Below are 16,724 nucleotides of genomic sequence, written 5' to 3' on the forward strand. Positions count from 1 at the left end.
TCTACCTCAGAAAACAAAGCCAGTCAACTATCTGTTCCTAGATGTTGTACAGGTGACAGAAGGTAAATGGACCTGGAATATTGGTTTAAATTCTTGCTTAAAATCAACTGATTTTAAGGCAGGAGCATCTTCCTTTAGCTTTTCTAATATGGGCATTACCATCATTCTGAATCTGCTAAAAACACACCATGTACTCACAGGGTATCATCACAACATTAATTGTGATAGAAAAGGGCAGGCTGGCTCTTCCAAAAACAACAATTGAGCCCTTTAACAATGCTCTTCTTCTTGGTAAGGATTAAGAATCTAAGTTGCCTGTGCATCTAAAATTCCTTATCTCTTTGGAACCTCTGCATCCCAAATTTGTGTGCAGGATTCTTTACCTTTGGTCCATCAGACTCTGAAGAAGACTTGAACAGATTCTTTTGTAGTTAACATGTTCTCTGCTTGCATTGGGTGGAGGGGGAAATGATGCAACATCACAGATATATTGGTTGTGGTCCTAGCAATTTTGAAGTACTGTTTTTTAATCAGTATCTTAAAGTCTACTCCAGATGCTCACAATTTCCAGGTAAAAAACTCTCATCAACCATCAGGAAGCAGTATTAATACTCATGGGACTCTGTCTGCACTAAAATGGTTAGCTGACAGACCTATAGCATTCTCATGAGCCATTCTCCAGAGAGAGGTGAGCTTTCAAGTGCCCTCTTTTGCACTAGTATGAGTTCCATCATTTATATACAGAGGCAGCGGTGAGAGGAATTGTCCCAGTCCAAAGAAATTAGCTTCCTCATGCAGAAATTCAAAAGTTCATCCTGGACAACCTGTGTACAAAGATGCCACCCTATCACAGTCATTGCAGCTAGTTGTTCATGCCAGAAATTCCTGTATGTACATGGAAGTAGCACATCAGCTGCAGCATTCACCATGTCTTCCAAAGCAGTCCTGCATGGTTTTCTTCATGCCTTCTGTGTCTAATATGTTTACATATGTTGGTAATTACTGGTTTTCTCTCCATCTGCTTATGAAATGGGCAGCTATGCAATCAGAATAGAGTTCTCCGAAGAGAAAACATGATTGTAAGCATTCAAAACCAAGACATACTTTGAATTGACAAAGCTGCATGAAATGGCAAACCAAAATAGTTTCTGGCTTGGGAGTTACTAATGAGAAATGAACTGTTTCCTGGCAGGGGTCCATTCCTTATGGCATACAGAACTCATGTCAGCACCCACCAATCTTAGCACCACACACAAATACCAGTGAGCACTGTGTGGATGTAGATAGGCATGTAAGACAAAAGGGCAGGCCATAGGCCGAGTGACAAAATGGTGTAAAAATATAATAATTATCAAACTTACCGTGTTGCTTTAGAGCTAGAAGGATTCATGGTAATAGATGACCTTGCTGCTGTTTTGGAACTTAGTGAATTCTCAGCTAAGGAATAAGAGCTGTCTTCAGGTAACTAGGAATAAGAGAACCAGATGATTAATCAGTCTAAGTTTACTTTATGCTATAAACAAGTCTGCTAGAAATCCAGAGTCACTGAAGTTTATATATGTGGTAGTTAGCAAATCTTCCTCCAACTACGTATTAAGCCAGTGCCCTTAATCAATACACAATAATGTTACTTTCTAAATAAACAAAATAGAGAAGATCCCCAAACTTGATTCACTCACAGAACCCTGGTATCTGAAAATTGAGACAGACTGCAAAGAAGGCATATTTGTCTAAACAGGGTTAGCACTAGTTTAACAGTTCCCACTGTAATTAGTGATCCATCGATTCCACTCAAACTGATGCAGGAATTTCCTTGAAAATCATGCAGTGGAATAATTAACCACTTTAAAACAGCACTGATTTTTTGTTTGTTTTTTTGTTCTTTAATTTGATTGAGCTCCAAACATAATTAAGTCAGTAAAATTACTCTTCCTTTTACCTGAATATGTGCTTCTTGCTTAGTCATTAGAGATACTACAGGATTTTCAGGACAGGTCAGGGCTTGTGGGGGTTGTAAAATGGCAGGTCTAATAACATTCCGCAATTGACTTTGTGACAAGGATCCTTGCAAAATACAAAGACAAAATATTTAAACAGAGACTTTTTCTCCACATCTAATTCATACCAATGTGTCTTACCTCTTTAACTGAAAACTTCAAAGCATACTTGAATAACATTTATTGTTATTGTTTCTGTGGTATATATTCTAAAAAATTGCAATTCCACTCAGGAATTAAGAAGTCAGAGCAGAGGTTCAGACCAGAGCTCACAAGATATTTACACTGTCAAAAAAATAACTGATGAACCTCACAAAGACACTTGGCATATTACTCAGTTTACAGGAGAAATGTCATTTTTATCTCTTCTGTATCCCTTATGAATATCTTTGTGGAGCTATAGTGAATAAATAATGCAATGGCAATTACCTTCTTTTGTAGTTTTGATGTCAGTGTTTCTTTGAAGGAGAGCTGAGGTCATGAATATGTTGTTCTTCTTTACTAAAGAACATGGAATTTAAACTTAATCAACAAGTAATGATAAATTTTAAATTATTAATTAATGATTTTGTAAGTGCCTTCCCGCCCCCCCTTCTTTTCATATTATCCAAGCAATATCTTAACCTTAAGTACCATGAGTCTTAAGTACCATGAGTTTTCTGGCTATGTTAGAGATGCAAGTCTTTCGGATATGAATAGATGCTTTAATCTCATAAAATCTTTCTTCAGCTTTGAAATCCATCATGCACTTTTGCTGCTGGTTTGCAAAAGCCATTGCAAAAGCCATTGCAATAAAACGTGGTTCCATCTCATGCTTTTTTAAACTGAGTAAATGAGACCTAAGAACATCGAAATAAATTGGTGTACCCTGCCCTATTTTAGTCAAAAGGCTTTAATAACTTACGGCAGTAATGGCATTGCACTCCTGATACTTTCACTGTTTTTACAAAGATACAACATGCCAGCCAGAAACATGCAAGTAATAGCAAGCATGTACCAGGTCCTATAAAATTATACACAAATGATACTCTACACATGATCACTGCTTTTTCATTGCAGGAAGAACGTCATTTGTTGCTGTAACAAGGTCCTATAAGATTCTTTAGAAATCCCTTATGTCAAAGTCTGTCAAGTACCTGATCTTGACAAGAGACACAGACTAGGATTTCACACCACTCTGTCTTTCCCATTCATAGTAAGTGGGAGAATGCTCACAGGGTCACTGGTGAGATGGAAGACAGGTTCCTGGGATAAAAATGACACTCCTCTAGGAATAACAACTAATAAATTGTAAGCAAACTAATTCATGCAATTACTTTAACTCCATTCTGTGTTTTTTTTTTTGTTTTTTTTTTTTTTTTTTCAATTACTATTTGTACCTCATGCAGTAAAATGCCTACTTGCAACTTATTTAAAGATTCATCCCCAGAAGTGCATGATTCCCTAAAAACAAATTCAAAAAACATTGTGCTACCAACCCTCCTAAAATATTACTTTCTCCTCTCCAGTACCAGCCCAGCCCAATCCTGTCCAGATCTGTCCTACAGAAAAAAAAAAAAAAAAAGAAAAAAAAAAAGCAGTTCTGCACGTCTCTTTATTGTAGCTACTATCTGCTTTTCTACACAAATGTTGTTGTATTGTTTGTTGTTGTTTTTTTTTTTTTTTTTTAATTACCTGGATAGGAGGGAGGGAAAGTAGGAAGGATGGTAAAGGAAGATGATCTCCCTCTTTTCTGAGCAAGTTTTTTATCTGAAAAGATAAGACATGGAAATCATCCTTTTTGTTTGGAGCAAAAAGAGATTAATTTTAAGGTTAGCTAATTTCATGTCATGTCTTAACTGGCAGCAGAACAAATTACTATTTGCTGTCTACCAGCCTTCTGAAGTAGACCACTAGACTATGCCTAAACTGCTGAATCAGAGAGATCTCTGAGGCCAAGTGGTATAGCCTGGTTCAGGCACACTGCTTACAGCCACTCTGCAGTGGCTCTGTCTTGGAGATCGTCTGTTAAGAGAGGTTCAAAACAGAACCAGGGAGTAAGCTACTGGTTAATTGTGTGAACAGTCAAGAGAACTAACACTCATACTTGCTCTTGTACCCTGATTTATTTCTTAATGTAGGCACACTGTAAAATTTCTACCATATCAATGATTTTTTGTACTTTATTTTGAGGTAGTTTTCAGCATAAACTCAATGTAGATTATCTTAAATCCTTTTAGCTATGTTTAGGTATGTCACATAACTAAATAAAAATAAAGCAAAAATTACAATAAATATTAAAAATGAAAAATATAAATATAATTTACACAATTAATGCCTAAATTCTGGAGAAACTTCCCAGTCCCTGTAAATATAAATATATAATATAAATACAGTAAAAAAGAGATTAGTCCTACTGCATAGTAGCCTTCAGTGACTTGTGTGCATTTCCCCCAAATATCATGGAAGGAATACACAATCCTTAAAGGGACTTTGAGGTCACCTGTCAGCTGGACAGAAAGAGGGTCCCTTCGGAAAACTGCTTTACATTTTCAGGGATTGCCCAAGGAACATTGATCTCTTCCACAAAGACATCTCATTCCTTTCCAGCCCTCCTCCTCCACTGACTGTGTGAGCAATTCAAAGAAACCGTATGAAATCTACACATTTTTCAATATTTTATACAATATTATGTAAATATGGAAAAATACATTATTTTTACTTTAAGGCCTTTTTACTGGAAATTACCATCCAAGTTTATATCAGTGTTTAAGTCTTCATTTCTACAAAGCAGAAACATTTATTAGATAGGAAAATACCTTCTCTTCTTTACCAGATAAGAATACAGAACTATGGTAATTAAAACATGACGGGATCTAAACAGCATACCTGTATTAGATGGTGAGTTAGACTTCTGAAAAGTAAAGGATGATGATCTTGCACGTTTTCTGGAACAACTGATGAAATCTAGAGAAAGTTAAATATAATGTTCTGCAAGTACATATTGGCAGGTCATTTAGGCACAATGTTATGATACGAAATTAAAACCTGAACACAATAAATGACTTACAGGAACAGCCTTAAGGCAGTACCTAAAACCAAAAGAAGGTCTTAGAATCTCAGTCAATACCTGGCAGAAAGCCCTAGGGAATCTTCTTTCTTTCTAATATGTTTAGGTGACCTAAAATCAAACATTTAGATCACAGCCCATAGGCTCAGAGGATTTTAAGTATGAGAAATAACATTATGCTGTGGCCAAAACAGATAGGAAATGGCAGATAAGAGCAAATACAGCTGATGAATATACTTGGCTCCTTTTCAGTGCTTCTGGAGTTTGGCTTTTTGGTAAATGTGAGAGGTAATAAGCCAGGAATTCTTGAAATAAGACACGGGAAGTTACATTAGGACATAGTAGGTGGCTCTACAACCTATGTAGTCTTAGTCTACTAACAGGAGATTTGTCCTGGCTCATACAAAATAAGGGTCCAAACACTATTTTCACAGGCAACAGTCAGACCCTATGAATAACTCAGGGTATTATTATACTGTTCAGTGAGGTGGTTATTACCATTTTCAGCTTTGCAAACTGGTTCCTCTGCAGGCCGCTGGAAAAAAATATAAGTGTGGAAAGGTCAAGGAGAATAGAACAGACATTTTCTAGAGCAGGACACAAGGTATATCAATCCAACATATATGTATTAAAAGCAGTCTTGTTTTTACGTTCCACTTTTCCGTGTTCTATTTTGATCCCAATTATTACAAGTCTTAATCTGGGCTAAAATTTTTATTACTGCAAGGATCATTGTTTACGGAATCCTAATTTCTCAACATTTTTAATCAATTGTGCAAAACAAAAGTTTAAGGTTTTACCTTTGAAGGACGGTCCTTCTTTTCAAACACAAACGTTGGATGGGCAAGCACTGATCTCTCTGGAAAAGAGATTATTTTTAATAACAATTCCATAATAGCACTTCTCAACTGTAGTTCTCAAAGTGCTATGCAGTAACAAGCAAGACTTTATCTCTTTGTTACAAATGAAGAAACCAAAAATGTGCAGTGATGCACAACACAGTCCACAAATAAAATGCTAGTCCACAAATCCCAGTGCAAGTTTTGCATAACTAGAGTCCACACAGTCTGGCCTTTTTTTTTTTACACTTCTTTTAGCTAAAAAGGAAAAAGTTCCTTTAGCCTTTACAAACAACATATCTGATCTGTAGTCTAAGCAAACTTCAAACTTGCAGTGGATTTCCATCAGGATAACAGAAATGTTTTAGGGGACAATATAATAGTAATAACTGTTTGGTTATTAGACCCCATTAAGCAGTAAATTTTGAAATCACATTTTTTTCCCCTCATATTCTGCATGGTGTTCGTGCTTATGACCCTAAGAAATCAGAAATAATACTGAGTTTACTTTTGATGGATGTAAATTTGGAACATTGCCACCATTACTGTAATGCTGCAACTGTGTCCAAAGAGCCTGACAGCTTTTACCCCTGTCCTTTATAACATTCACTTGCTACTGTACAGGATCCTGGTTGTGCTGAGTCTCTTGTTCTCTTAGCCAGCATCATTTCTCTCTTTGAAATTCTTCCCTCAACTTTATTTCTTATGATATCACAGTATCTATTTTGAAATCAAAGAACACAGATGGTCCTCAGGACAGGCGTTCTGTTTCTCAGACATATCAGCTATACCTGTGTCATTCCTGACAAGGGCTTGTCTATGGTCTAACATGTTCCTGAACCCTTCTCACAAAGGATAATCCACAACCTTCCAGTCAATGTTCAGTTACAGTCCCTGAACAAGGACAGTGATTCATTTCAGAACTGTCATCAGAACTTTTTTCCTAACATCAAGTCTGATGCCCCTCTCCCCTTCCTGCAATTTAAGTATGTTCCCAGTGGACGTGGGAAACAATGTGTTCCCTTCTTCAAAGCACTTGTAGATGTTCAAAGACTTAAAAGTCTCGCCTCAATTTTTTCTATCTCCTAAACAATTCTATCACTCTGTCTTTACAGGCACATGTTCTAAATATGATTCTGGTTGTTCTCCTCTGGACTTACTCCAATAGCACATGTGAAGTGAATCACCCAAGACTGCACAAGTAACGCTACGAAAACCTCAACAGTGCTGAGTAAAGTGGAAAGATTACTATTCATTTTACATATGCCATTATTACTACTGGTTTCCCATCTCTTATATTAGTTTTGGTGAATGTCTAATGTCAGGTTTAACGCATGTGTACAATATATAAACATTTTAAGTTCTAGAGATCAAAATCTACTCTCATGCATAGCTTTGCATCCCTTAGATATGACTGAAAATAACTATGGATACTTGTTCCCTTTTTTTTTTTTTTTTTTTTTAAATGAAACATTTTTAAGCATACATATATGTCCCGCATCAAATTTAGTGTTGATTTTAGAGTTCACTGTTTTTACATCTTCCTTATATGACTTCTTCAGGCTACTCATTTTACTAAGAATGAGACTTTCATAGCCTGTGCAAGTCTAACAGACTACCTTGGTTGTCAGAGTAAAAGAAACGGTTTTCACTACTAACACCATTTAATCACTCATTTACTGTGTCAAAAAACTAAAGAGCAAAGAATCAGATGTAAATATTTTTTTAGACCACCACATACACAAGTCTTTATAGTTTGAGATGTCTGTAATTGGAAGTTAAAAGAAACAACTTGGTTCTAAGCATGAGATATCTGACCTGCTTTAGTTGTGTATGTTAGGAGATGAATGGTGCCCTAAATGCATGTATTTCTCTCCGTGGGTAATGAAGACAGACTAGCATGACTACTGAATTATATGACTGGCCTTTTGCCAGAGAAATCCTCCACTTGAGATCACGTTGGCTGACATGTTACAGAATGCATACCATACCGTATTTTTACACCTGTTCAAAAAAATGTCTGTGTGAAAATATATAGATCATTATTTTTTCCTTAGCTTGCACACCTACCTATGACCAAACCACTCTAGCATTGGTATCAGTTACTTGAAGGTTTAATAAAGCACACATTAACACAGAGGAGTTAAAAATTACTGTGTGTGTGTGTGTGTGTATACATATATTCAAATACTGACAACAATTAAGAAAAAAAGTAAACATTGTTAAAATAAATGCTGCATGTATGTAACCTGGGGCAAAAAGCAATCCACTGTTATTCAAACCCAGCAGTCTACAGACACAGCAGTAATAGCTTTGTCATTGTCACTGAAGTTAATCTTGTACTTACATGGGCATTATATGCACAAAAAGGACTGAATTTAGCAAACTTGGTATGCTTAACAATGAAGATCTGATTTGTCCTTAATAGGGAAAGCACAAAAAAGCTCACATTGTTCAACTCCAAAAAAAAAAATAATTCTGTGTCACTGAAAGTTAAAGAAGATTTCCATAATCTGTTTGCCGCTGGTGGTCCACGGCATGGCATGAGATGGAGCAATTCCACTTCCATTCACTAGAGGGGAGTGGCACACATAAACGTATTTCATTGAAATATGATTACTCAATGTAATAGGCTTTTTTCCTGTCTCCTTTAAAAAGAAAAGAGGGGAAAAAAAAAAAAAAAAAAAAAAAAAAAAAAAAAAAGGAGGAAAGGAGGCATGGGATACTTCTATTCCTATTGAATGAAGGAAAAACTCAAAAATTAAAGCACCTTCATATTCTCCAGTCTTCTCAAAGCCTGTATGTTAGCAATATTTTTAAAGGTACATTTGCTACTCCAAAGCATGGAATTAGGAAAGAGTCAACTGCTGTGAAAAAAGAATGAGTTTCTATCACAGAGTTATTTTTTTGCTGGAGTTAAAAGGCTGTAGGGAGTTTGCAGGAATTAGGGAAGTTCACTGCAAACTAAATCTTGTTAGATTCCAGTAACAGTTTTTAAACCAGAAGTTACTGAAGAAAAAATCACAAGTGCTTGATTTCAAAAGAAAAATGTGTAGCTAGAATATAATGGTATCCCATAAAGACAAGCATGCATATTTTGATCTTGCAGTAAATATAAAAAAGATATATCCCATCAACTGCTTTAGATCCAAAGGGTAAATTTTCTTGCCCTAAGGATACTTAATCAGAGGCTGCTGATGCTGCCACAGTTATTTAACATTTTCAGAGAACTGTGTTGCATCTATCCAAGAAAAATGAGAAAATATTTTTGTAATTCCTGGAAAGTATTCCACGTAGATCATCAGTGAGATCCTCACTGCTCAATGAAGCCATTCATAACAGATTTTTAAAAATTTATTTGTATTAGCTATGCATATAACCTTTGCATCAATTTCCAATTACTTTTTAAACTTTTCAGATATCTAAACACAAAATATTTGCAGCTGATCCCCAAGGAAAAAGCAACGCAGAATTACTTGTGGATCTAATACAACAGCATCAAGGAGTTACCACATTCATGTCAACATGCTAATTTTAACACTGGCGAGTGACTCTGTGTTTTTCTCCTTGTTTTTCTGCCTTAAGGTTGCTGCTGCCAGGGTGGACAGCTGTGTGCTGGGAGAAGGAGGAGAACCGCTTTAGCAGCCTCCTTTCCTGGCAGAGGCAGGGGGCACCCAGCCAGGCAGTGCCTGAGTCTGTCCCGGGGACAAGGCAGCAGCAGCCAAGGCTGGGTGCACGCAGGAACTAGGGAAATGGAGTGGGCTGGAGCCGCCCCTCCTCCTTGTCACCAACAGGACACAGACAGACAGAGGCTGGCTAATGCCTGGTTAAGACTGGGCCGCTCCAGTCCTCAGCAGCTTGGTACTTCTGGACAAAAAAGGCTGTTGGAAAAGTTACCAGAAAAACCTGCCAAATGGGCTGCCTCTGGCTGCTGGGACTGGAATAAACCACCAGCCTCAGCCAAGAGTCCAGACGCAGGACCTGTCTGCCTGCCCATTAATCTCTACGGATTGGGCTCTCTTTTCCTCGCTACAGTTCCCTCAAGGTGCAGAGTTACAAAGGTCTTGGCCTAATGTTTTCAGCATCTGAAGTTCAAAATAAGCCTGTGCCTAGAAGATATATTAGAAACACCTAGTTCCCCATGGCTGAGATCTTATCTGCGTGACTTCCTGGCTCCGGCCTCCTGTCCTGTCCAGAAGGACTAGCAAACGTGCTGTGGTCTGAGCGCCCCTACACAGAAGGCTCTCAGGGCTGGTTCCCTGCTCTGCTCTGCTCACCCAGTGCTGGGATCCCTGCCCCATCAGTCTGCCCAGAGCCCTGCATTAGCACCGTCCCTGCAGGTGACTGGTATATTGCACTGGTCAATATGCTCAGAGTGAGAATGCATTTCTTAAGTGGAGTTTGAAAGAAAATGCAAAGATGCATTTTGGGAAAGATAATTGTGCTGCCTAAGTCTAGCAAGCACTGGTCAGAATGATGTGCCAGAAATCATGTAAAATCACTTTCAACAGCTTTGCAGGTATCCCAAGAGCCAGCATTATCCTTGAGGTGTATGTGTCATGGCCTTTGCTGTGATGTTCCACTCTTCCCTTTTATTGCTTTTACTTTTGTCCTCCTGTAGAAACTTCACAAAATTTATGTTAAAAAAAAAAAAAAAAAAAAAAAGCAGGACACTGATGGTTTTGGCTATTTTAGAGTTATTATTGCTCCATCCATCTTGCACAGAGAATAGATTAATGGTATCTAACCTTTGAGAACTAAGGACAGCATGGATGCAATCCAAACCAAACTCTCCAGTTTTTAGGCAGAAGAAAAACCTATGTCAAAAGTGGCTGTCAGTGCTGTGGCTCTTTTCCTTCCAGAGCAAAGCAAAAAAAAAAAAAAAAAAAAAAAAAAAAAAAAAAAAAGCCAGAACCAAACAGATGTTTAAGAGGATAAGATACAGCATAAGGCATTTGTGAACTCAATAGAAGGTTTTTATTTCTAACTTTAAGAGTTATTTTTTCATGTTCAGATTCAAAAGGAAATAAACGGTTGCATCTTCATTACCTAACTTGCATGTTTGCAGCAGTTTGAAAATGTTGTCATTCATATTCATACCAAATATTTTTGTATTTAAAGTTAGAAACCTATTATAAAAATAACAGAAAAAAAGGTTACTTTCTCATTCAGATTCGTGTTCTGTTCAAATTTATTTCATTGACTAGTGCTCCTCTCCAGCTAATTAAAAAACTGAGTAGCTATATTTAAGGAATTAGGATTTCTGTGGTATCACAGGTATGCAACATCACCCAGATTTTTTAATTCCTGCCCAACTGACTAGCCAATACCAACTTCAGGGACTAGTTTGCTTTAAGAAAGCTGTAACCAATTTTCCAGTAAATTAACTGAGTACTTTTCAAAATATGAAAGTGTCCACACCTTACATTGTGTTCTGCATTTCTGCTTTCTGTTAGGTTTTAAGATCAGGCTTAACTGAAAGCCATATGAGGAACTCTACTTTAAAGATTTCATTGCAAAACCGGCAATATCTTTTTTTAATGCTATTTGTCATTGGAGTGCCATTTGACTAGTGAGGTAAGAGGATTCTCATGTCTGTATTGTTTCTTCCAGCGGTTTCATACCAATAATTTCTTTAAATCCCTAATGTCAATCCGGTGTGTCTGAGCTTTTATTGTTCCCAGAACTGTATATATTATTTGTATAGCTCTTTAAAAACAACCAATCCTAAAATCAGATATTTTGGGTTAGGTTAGCTACAAAACTGAATCTTTCACACCTTTTTCAGCTTCTTCAAAACCTGAAAAAAAAACCCTGTCATTCATAATTTCCAATAAAGATGTAACATGGATGACAAAAGCTAACTCATAAAAAAATCTAGTTTTCCCTAATTCCTTGAATGAAAATAATAGCTTGTACCTCTTTGGGTTTTGTAGCCATTTCATGTGGACCTCATAGGAAAACTTTCATTCTAAAACAGAAACTATAATTTTTACTTTGCATGGTAAAAAATGACAAATAAATACATAAATAAATACTTAATTAAAGATTATTTTCTCAGTTTATCTCCAAATGATGTCACTACCAATATCTGTCCGACAAAACCTTCAACTGTGTCCAAAACATTTTCGCTCACATCTTAGTAAGCATTACACACACAACACACAAAAATTACTACATTTGAATGTAAAATCAGAAAATCAAGTTACTATATCAAGAGAAGTATATGATATATATGATACAGCATTAGTAAGTTTCTGCACTCTGATACACTGTATCATGAATTTCATTAGCTTTGTGTATTTCTGCTGTAATTTGCAAACCAAAAGTACAAATCCTTCTTCATTTTGATGTTACAGCTTAGATTGATGGTTCCTGAGTCACAGAACCCAAACCAAATGAAGTTAAGCAATAATAGCATATTCTTTCATGGAAGCTGCAAGTAACATTGCCGTTTTATTTGTTTCACAAATAACTAAGCAGGGATATGCAATCAGGGAAGAAGTTTAAAGGAAAGATAGGTTTCCTATAATTAGAGTTGTTATATTGCCAAAGGTAATTATATTACCAAAGGTAAGGTAATTATATTATATTATATTACCAAAGGTAATTTTACATGACTGAAGTACTAGGGGAAAAAAAAAAAAAAAAAAAAAACAGGGCTTGAATATATGAATATAAGGGCTATAAATATAAGTTGTTCACAGCAATTACTTGAAAAACAAACAAACAAACAAAAAAGAACAAACAAACAAAAAAAAAACACTAAAACAAAATAATATGCCTGGTATTTTGTGGCAACATATATGAAGAAAAAGAGGAATATAAAAACACACTAAAAACACACTAGCATATAAATGGAAGACATGGATCCAGAAATCACAGTTTCTTTCAAAAAAAGGACATATTTTGACTATACCAGTTGATGATCTGTCCATTACCACTTTGCCTCAAGGACGATCAGAGTTAAACTGTGTACTATTATGACCAATTTTTCTTCAATAAGCTTTAAAAACACAGAAAATTACCTGTACTTCAGATAATAAAACTGCAGTGTTGGGCAGAAGAGAAATATACATAGTGAAAATATGCGATAGAATTAATTAACAAAATACTTTGCTATCCAAGCTTAGATTTATGTTTAAATATTGTTTCCTTTATATATATATATATAGAGAGAGAGAGAGAGAGAGAGAGAAAGAAATCTGTCTATTTCCAGAGTTGGACCGTTTTCATCTATCTATTTTTTGGTGAAAAGATCAGGATTTGCCAAACTTGCAGGAGAACTGAGGTTCCTGTTTTATAAATACTCACTAAACTTTGCAAGATAAAGTAGAGTCCATTCACAGCCAAGTGAGAGTGCAACAAGGCTGGCAGCCAACATCTCAAGATCCCTCAGTGACCTCACTATATAATCCAGGCTTCCCTGTGCCAAAACTTAAATAAGGAAGATGACACAAAGCAAAATAGAGATGTACTAAAACACTACATTAGGGACAAGTCTAATAAAATTCACCAACTTTCTTACAGAAAATGATTTTTAAAATTTCACTTCTCTGATCCTGAATAGCATGTACTGTTTGTGGCAGCGCTGAGTAGCTGAGAACTGCTGTGGAATGCACATACACGACTGGCTGTTCAGCACCTTTGAAAAATCAGGTCACCTTTTTTACGAATCTAAATATAGACCTGGAAACCTATTTTTAGATTTCCACTTATTATCCTTTGCACTTTTGATTTCTATATATGAAGTACATTCGCTACTATCTAGGACAGCTGTCTCAAAAAATCAAGATATTTTTTCTTACTGATTAATAAAATTAGTTTTAAGCGTCAAGATTACAAGATTTTCCAAGCAAATTGCATTACTTTTTTTTTGTTGTTGTTAAGGTATTTTGAGACATGATTGATTCATTTATTTACATCTAAATCCCTTCTACCTACATGCTGGTTGTTGTTGTTGTTTTTTAATCAGGAACCATAAAAAAAAAAGTGAAAAAAAAATAAGGTCATAAATCAAATAAGTCTGATCCAGTCAAATCTTCACTACTAATCAGAAGAGTTTTCCACAGGCAGAGATATACTAGACCTTCTTCTAGTGACATTCAATACATATTTAACCTTTTATTTTTATATAGGCCATAGGTTTTCAGGTTCAGTATCTTAGTAATATAGCCAAACTTGTAAGCTAACTGAAAATTTACGTTTAGAACACTCTTCTAGTGAAGAATGTCAGCGAATCAACAAATTTGCAACAAGTACTCATGAGTTCTGAATTTGCAAAAGTGTTCAACAGAATATGTTCTCAGTGACTGGTCCAAAACCATGCCAGAGTGTTTTATCTGAAGAAACTGTTTCAGCACTATTGAAGCATATAAAGCACTTCAAACAAATGGAGATGAAATTTTTGATAAACCCTTAAATGTATACAACATATAATTCAGTGCTTGCTACAGAAGCAACTGTATTTCAGTGGTAAATGCTGAACACAGCACTGCACTCTGTTCAGACTCCTTGTATTAAATACATTGCCATGCACATTGCTTACCTGGGGCTCGCATAGCCTCCTGCAAATTACAGTTTGGCGAAGTGATAGATAACCTCACACATTCTTGTTTGGATCAACAGCAAGTACGTTGTCAAAGAAGTGTTTGTTTCATCATACGCAGAATGAGGAAAGGAAAAGTTCATCCAACTGACTATTGCAAAATAAAACTTCTAGAAGAATTTGTGCAAGGCCAGCTTTACTGTACTGTTAAGACTCTTGCACATTGTTCGTCATACAAATAGTTCATAACCCACATAAATAATTTCATTGTCATCAGTTGGAGGAACTATAAGAGCAAGGATTCTTCATTCAGGCAAAATTGTGCAAAATCAGGCCCTAACATTTTTAGGCATTTTCAGCCTCTGTTCAGTCACTTTTCTAAATGCTACAGAATCTAAATACAATTTTCTTGATCAGTGTGGAAAGGGTTCTTCTACCCAAACAATTCCACTTATGACTCCTAACTTCAGTATGGGTTTATAGCATATAACATGAAATTTAAAAAAATAAAATAATTCTTCTCTTGAGCCACGGACACTCAGCTGACAGCCTGCAAAAGGGTTTATAAACACAGTACAGCACATCACACACATTCATCTCTGTAGAACACAGTCCTCACCTTAATACAGGCAAAATGTAAACGGGCATTAATACAACCAAAAAAAAATATCCTCTCCCAGCAATACTTCAACATAATTTTAAAGAAAAATGAAAACTCAATTGGCTTTATTTCAAATATCTGAGTAAAGAAAATATTTGGGGGAGTGTTGTCACTAAAATGTAATTCTAGCAGTGATGCAAAGCCAGAAGTAATAGTATTGCTAGACCAGCAGAACTGTGCCAAGGTACATAACCAAAAATTATTTTATAAACACTGACATTTCCAACATCCTGGTGCTCAGCATTTTTTAATAAATCATAAAAGCCTGTAAAATACTAATTGCAAGGGCTTTAAAATCCATTGCCATATAAAAGTTTACCATTGTCAGGCCACTGTACCAATATTAAATTTCATAAATCCTTTCAAAGTAGCGTAGAAATAACACTCACGTTGTTTGTATAAAATACTAAGGCTGTGATCCAACAACACTCACACATCCTTAAATTTGGGACATATAAATAAATGGGAGTATGCGTGCTCAAACCTAAGCACAAACTAAAAGGACTGGTTGACTGATTAATTAACTTAAACATGCTAAATTAGTTGTAGCATCACCTAGACCTTGAAAGTGTACACTTCCCCCTGCTGTTTTTGTTTCATTCATTAACCTGTGTGGTAAAAAATGGTGGCATCACCTGCAAAGTGTGCTAAATATAAGCACTTCTTTCTTTAAGCATCCTCTTAAAAATGCTATTGTTACTATTTCATTCGAATCATTCTCAATTCTTGATCCTCCTCACCGCCTAGATGATAAACGATTTGCTGTCCACCTCTGCAGTCCTGCACCTCTCGGAGGAGCGAGGCTGGACCAGTTCTGCTCCCAGTGACCCAGTGCTCAGAGCAGGGTAGGGGATGTGAGCACTATTCCTATCCGCTGTCAGGTCCAGCGTTTTGGAAAGGTGCAGAAAGTTCAAGTGACCAGGCATTCAACACCACTAGAAACAAGGAGACATCGCTTTGGGGTGCTCTATAGATAAATCCCCCAAAATGCATTACCTGGTACTGTCTTTTGCTCAACTGAAATGAAACTTGGAGATTTCTGTCAGACCACCACCAGGAACTTACAATAAAGAAACTACTTCCAGACAAGCTCTGCTTGTCATCACCAATACCACTTCTCACACAAAACACTTTGTGTTAGCACTATCCCGTTCCACAAAAATGCCCTTCTAGGGGGGAACACAGCAGACATGCAAGAGATCAGCCAACAAAACCTACCTGTGCAGCATTGTTCCATGGGACTTAAGGGATCACTGGGCCAGCCTCTTCGCTTGGGGAGGTCGGGTTTTGCCTTCACAACGTGCCCAGATCTGACCGAAACATCACAGCCTGCACGGGCGTGCTGCGTGCCTGTGTATAAAACATCCCTTTTGCACGCTGGAATTGGTTGATTTCTCATTATGACGAAGAAGCACCTTTATACATATATATATATATAATCGTATATATGGTTATATATGGAAGCTGCAGCAGGGACTAGAGCTTTGAATTTGGTCTTATCAGCTCTCCCCTAGTCGACCCCCGCACTGAGGCGGGCAGAGAGGCCCCGCTGCCTGCAGCCCTCAGGGCCGCCACGACCAAGGGCCGCACCGGCGCCTCCTGCCGGGGTGTGCGGCCGGCGCTGAGGGGA

At 36.8% G+C, this 16,724-nt stretch overlaps 1 protein-coding gene across 4 annotated transcripts in view; it reads right to left on the bottom strand.

Moving 5' to 3' along the window:
- RANBP3L (RAN binding protein 3 like) overlaps positions 1-16,724 on the bottom strand; it is a 39,721-nt gene extending 22,997 nt beyond the window's left edge. Inside the window, exons 1-8 of one of the 4 annotated variants that reach the window (XR_004746170.1) lie at positions 16,313-16,721; positions 5,847-5,905; positions 5,545-5,581; positions 4,866-4,943; positions 3,672-3,746; positions 2,427-2,498; positions 1,940-2,064; positions 1,362-1,465 (exon numbers count right to left, since the gene is read on the bottom strand). Coding sequence is in view for 1 of the 4 variants with exons in the window: in XM_035309980.1 (XP_035165871.1) it covers positions 1,362-1,465; positions 1,940-2,064; positions 2,427-2,498; positions 3,672-3,746; positions 4,866-4,943; positions 5,545-5,581; positions 5,847-5,905; positions 16,313-16,493 (731 nt within the window). In the remaining 3 variants the exon portion in view is untranslated. Of the gene's footprint in view, positions 1-1,361; positions 1,466-1,939; positions 2,065-2,426; positions 2,499-3,671; positions 3,747-4,865; positions 4,944-5,544; positions 5,582-5,846; positions 5,906-16,312 lie in introns of all 4 variants that reach the window. The other 3 variants (XM_035309980.1, XR_004746172.1, XR_004746173.1) reach the window with 3 other exon arrangements.

This window comes from Oxyura jamaicensis, chromosome Z (genome assembly GCF_011077185.1).
Source record: "Oxyura jamaicensis isolate SHBP4307 breed ruddy duck chromosome Z, BPBGC_Ojam_1.0, whole genome shotgun sequence".
In the NCBI taxonomy this organism is placed as follows: Eukaryota; Metazoa; Chordata; class Aves; order Anseriformes; family Anatidae; genus Oxyura; species Oxyura jamaicensis.